This window comes from Phaethon lepturus, unplaced genomic scaffold (assembly GCF_000687285.1).
Source record: "Phaethon lepturus isolate BGI_N335 unplaced genomic scaffold, ASM68728v1 scaffold45237, whole genome shotgun sequence".
NCBI lineage: Eukaryota > Metazoa > Chordata > Aves > Phaethontiformes > Phaethontidae > Phaethon > Phaethon lepturus.
The window spans coordinates 1,369-5,734 of record NW_010553412.1 but is presented as its reverse complement, the minus strand read 5'-3'; the positions used below and the strand labels follow the sequence as shown (position 1 = coordinate 5,734).

General features: G+C 46.8%; 1 protein-coding gene across 1 annotated transcript in view; it reads left to right on the top strand.

Moving 5' to 3' along the window:
• The first annotated feature begins 3,684 nt into the window (after window positions 1-3,684).
• LOC104624222 (zinc finger protein Aiolos-like) overlaps window positions 3,685-4,366 on the top strand; it is a 1,259-nt gene continuing 577 nt past the window's right edge. Inside the window, exons 1-2 of the mRNA XM_010291532.1 lie at window positions 3,685-3,712; window positions 4,214-4,366. Of these exons, the coding sequence (XP_010289834.1) occupies window positions 3,685-3,712; window positions 4,214-4,366 (181 nt within the window). The remainder of the gene's footprint in view (window positions 3,713-4,213) is intronic.

The following is a 4,366-nucleotide window of genomic DNA, read 5'->3' as shown; positions in this document are numbered from 1 at the left end:
GGCCGTCGGGCAGCCCCCCGGCCCGAGGGATGTGCTGAGGGCTGTCTGGGGCCAAGGGCCAAGCCTAGGCAAAGGCGTGCTCCTAAGCCCGTCTACACGGGAGAGCTGCCTTTGAAGGTAACGTAGCCGTTACTGGATCTGGTGAGTAGCACGGGACTTTCAGCTGTGAAAGCTGGTAGCTTTTACTTAGAAATCTTAGTATGGCTTTAAAAAGGTCGCCCTTTTATACAGGAGTGAAGTAACACCAGCACCCTCCATCCGAGCGCCTTTGGGTGCTTAATACTGAAACTGTTGGCGGTGTGACTTGGACCTTACATGTCATGCTGTGATTCAAAAAGTAATACTAATGCAAACGTTTTTGAAAATCTTTAGCTTCCTTTTTTTAGCCCCGAAATCAGCTTCACCCTATCTTGTTTTACAATTGCTCCCCATTCAATCTGTACGTATTTTATTAAACGCATCTGCAGCAGGACACAACCACTCAGCGTCCGCTTAAAGTTAAGTACTAGTGTTTTTCTGATTTGTTTTACCAGCGTCCTTGTTGCTGCATGGAATAGATCTCTTTTGGGTTTGTGATGGCGCTCAGCGCGGTCTGCAGATGCCATGAACTGATACCGCATCATGCAAGGGTTTTTGTGGAGAAGCTGGAGGACCCAAAAGGAACAAAAGAAGCCGTTTCTGAAACTTACTGTTTTTCTAGAACCTATGTGATTGGCATGTTCTCGTCAAGTGACGTGTGAAAAGATTACTCACTTGGTCCCTTTTATCCCTGGGAAGTACGTTTGCAAGAACAGTCTGTCCGACCTTGGTTTGACTTCTGTGACTTCCTGAACCGTATGTGTAGGAGTGCAAATCTGCCAGGACAGCTTTGTGATTTCTTGGGAAACGGCGTTCTCAGAACGGGTGCTGATTTTTCATTTTGTCAGGAAGAAGGGATAGAGACGTATACGAACAAAGCATCTTTGTTTGGCTCATTTCTGTGAATGAAGTCTATTGATCAGAAAAAAAATGCGCTTTATTACTCTTTGAGGGCTCTACAGACGAGCACCAGGAGTCTTGCCCACTTTCTTTTTCACATCTTCATCTTCAGTAGCTTCCTCGTGTGCACGAGAGTACGTCTCAAATGAGGACGCAGATCAGCAGACCGTATACTCGACTCTTGACCTCTGCACTAGGCCCCTCTTCAAAGTCTTCTCCTGCAAAGATTTTTGTCCTCAGCTTTTCCTTTCCTTATGAGGGAACGAGGATTTAAATGGAAGTTGATGATTGTGAGTTTCTGATTTTGCTGTGGATTTCTATTTTGCATGTATATGGACCAGACGTACAAACCCTGGCTTTTTGTACTTTCTGGTTTGATTAATGAACAGAGATATTTAAAAAAAAAAAAAAAGGCCAGCAGGATAGATAAGTGCCGGTGCTGGTGGTACTTCACTGCTGTATAAAACGCTCCCGGGGCTTGTGCCTTCTGTTGACCCAAGCCGAAGTAACCAGCGCAGTCAGCGCGTTCCTGCCAGTTTACGCCCGCTGAGCATCTTGGCCCACGGACTTCTATTTCTTCCTTTTTAAAAACCAGTCCTCCCTGAGACCAGAGGTAAAAATACATTTCTCGCAGTGGTAAAATTGCTCGTGCCGTTGTGACACGGTAGCTGACACCGCTGTCCCCCAGCGCGCGAAGTCTAATGCGAAATCGCCTGCGTTAGCGGCGCGGCAGGAAGCAGGTTCCCTCCCTGTTCCCGGTGCCCACACCTCGTCAGGCTGCAAAAATCGACGTACAGTTTAGACTAAAAGTGAAGCATCACCGAGCAGCACATGAGTATGTGTCATACGCTGTGGCTCATGTGTGAATTTTGAAGGGGAGAGCTTTTGCATCGCACTGAGACAAACACAAAAAAAAAAAAGAGGAAAGATGTTCTGCTAGCCGGTGGCTGCTTTGTAAACGGACACCAGAGAACCTTTACGTTTAATTTTTATTGTGGTGTTTTTCAGTAACTTCGTGGCACTTCCCCTGGTGCAGAGAGCAGCTTCACTCAGAATAATCCACCGGCCACAAAGATAAAGCATCCACCGCTTTCGGCACAGTCCGTCTTGCTCATCCCCCGGACCCCATACACCCCTTTCCCTTTTTCTAAATCATTGATACCAACTTTTTCCTGGCTGACTGCTTTTTGAATGAAGTACTGATCTGGCTTTTTGTCTCTTTTCATGGAGAGGTTTGCTGTATTTGACTGAGGAGGAAAAAAACAAAATAAAATTCCAAGAGGGCCTCCGCCACCCGCTTGATCGCGGTACGGTGCCGTCGCTGGCGTTCCGGCTACACCGCTAGCGCTGCCGTGGCACATCCGTGCCGATTCAGCCGCCCTAAGCGCAGGCATCTTACGGAGGTGTCGGAGTCGGACGCGTGCCGTGGGGAGTGAGTCGCTGAGGCGGTGGGGGAGAGCGGCCGTTCTTCGCCTACCGCCTTTGCCTCCCCAAACACCCGAGAAACGTCGCGGCGGGGCTGGCAGCCTGGTTTCTTGCCCGCTCCTGTAAGGAGTCCGCATCTGACGTGCCGCGGGCTTGTCAAAGCGTATAGCAACGTGACGCGTTAATGTACGTCAGCAGAGCCTTTGGGTATTTGCGTTTCGTTCGATACCACTGGTAATTTAAGGGAGGCAGGATGGGCTATTGCGGGGATTTGAAAAAGCCGCCAGGATAATGGGATAACAGAGCGCTGTAAGAGCCTCGGTGATGATACGTGGTGGGTTTTGTGTCTTATGACAGTGGCTCCTAACCCAAAATCTGTAGGGAGTCCTGTATATTTTTGCGCCTTTTTTTTTTTTTTTTTAATTTCAAATTTGTTCACGTCTCTCATTTGCCCGGAGCTGCTTTTATGAGTCATACAAATGTGCTGTATCGTTTTGTTTCCTTCTGTGTAAAGTTGGATAGCAAGTTGTGTTGAGGGTTGGAAGCAGTTACACTCTTGTGGTTCACTAACCTTTTTGAGTGTTTTATAAGAGAAACGTGAGGTCCTGGTTTTCTGCCTCTGCAGTGAAACCTAATGAGTTTCATACACATTGAGTCACGGTCTTGACAGGTGACTGATAAACATCTGCACCACTGAGTTACCGTAACTAAAAGATTAGTGGATCTGATGTTTGCAAGTCACTCGCACATGAAACAGTTGGTCTGGTTTTTTTAAAGCTATGAACGATTTTATGTTTTCTGTAACCACAGAATTCAGTTACTTACTTCTAGACATCCACGAAAAAAGTGACTTTAGTGCTTTTGGGGTGCAGTTTGATTTCCTCTGTGTGCCTGGCATAGAGAACACTGGTTGCAGCGTGCTGCCCAGCCCGCCCTCCCTTGCCTTAGTCCTTGCTGGAAGAGGTGTGAGCGGAATTTCGGGTACACGCTCTCTTAGCTCTCCTCCCATTCTGTCTCATTTAGAGCTTTCAAAGCCCTAGCACACCCAGAGCGGAGTACGTTTCACTCCTCTTGCACTAGCCCCGCATCAAGTGACCCTAAATGTGTTGTTCTGTACATACGTGCGTAGCTGCCGGCGTTAGAGTATCTAAAAACCTGTGCAGAGATCAAAGAAACCAGGCGTGGTGCAGAGGGAGCTGGAGTTGTCAGAGGACAGCGGGGAAAACTGACTTCAGTGTCCAAGGACGTATAAAAGACGACTCTGTCAGATGGGTAAAAGTAATGAAAAGTGCATCAAATCTCAGCCGGCGCTCGTCTTCCCTTTTTCTATTAGCGAGTGCACGCTTCTCGGGGGACGAGTCAGGAGCGAAAGGTTGCAGCCTTGGTCCCCGAAATGGAGTATTTTGGTTCATTATCCATTCGCTCTTTTACAAGTATTTTCATTAATGATTATTTACCCTTTTCTAGAAAAAAGGTGAGAGTAGTTAATCCATGGAAGCTTTGATAACATTCTTCCCCTTCAATCCTAGAATAATTAAAAAAAATCAGTGATGATTTGTCCAGTAAGCATCCTCACCACCTTCTCTATTAAATTTTTGCTTACGAGGGTGGACTTTTAAAAAATATAATAACAAAACCCAGAAAAAAAACCCACCCAGAAGCTACTTGCGTATACAAACGGCCTCTTTCCGCAGAGAACATTTCATGCCTCTCTACTTCCCAGACACTACTGTCATTTAGAAAAGGTGTCATGGAGTTTAAACGCTTCTTTACCCACCCAAGTAATTTAATACCTCTCTTCTCTTCGCAGGTGAGAAACGACATAGTTTCGATGTTAATTATAATTCAAGTTTCATGTACGAGAAGGAAAGCGACGTAATGCAAGGACGCATGATGGACCAGGCCATAAACAATGCCATCACCTACCTCGGGGCTGAAGCCTTGCGCCCTCTCGTGCAGACGC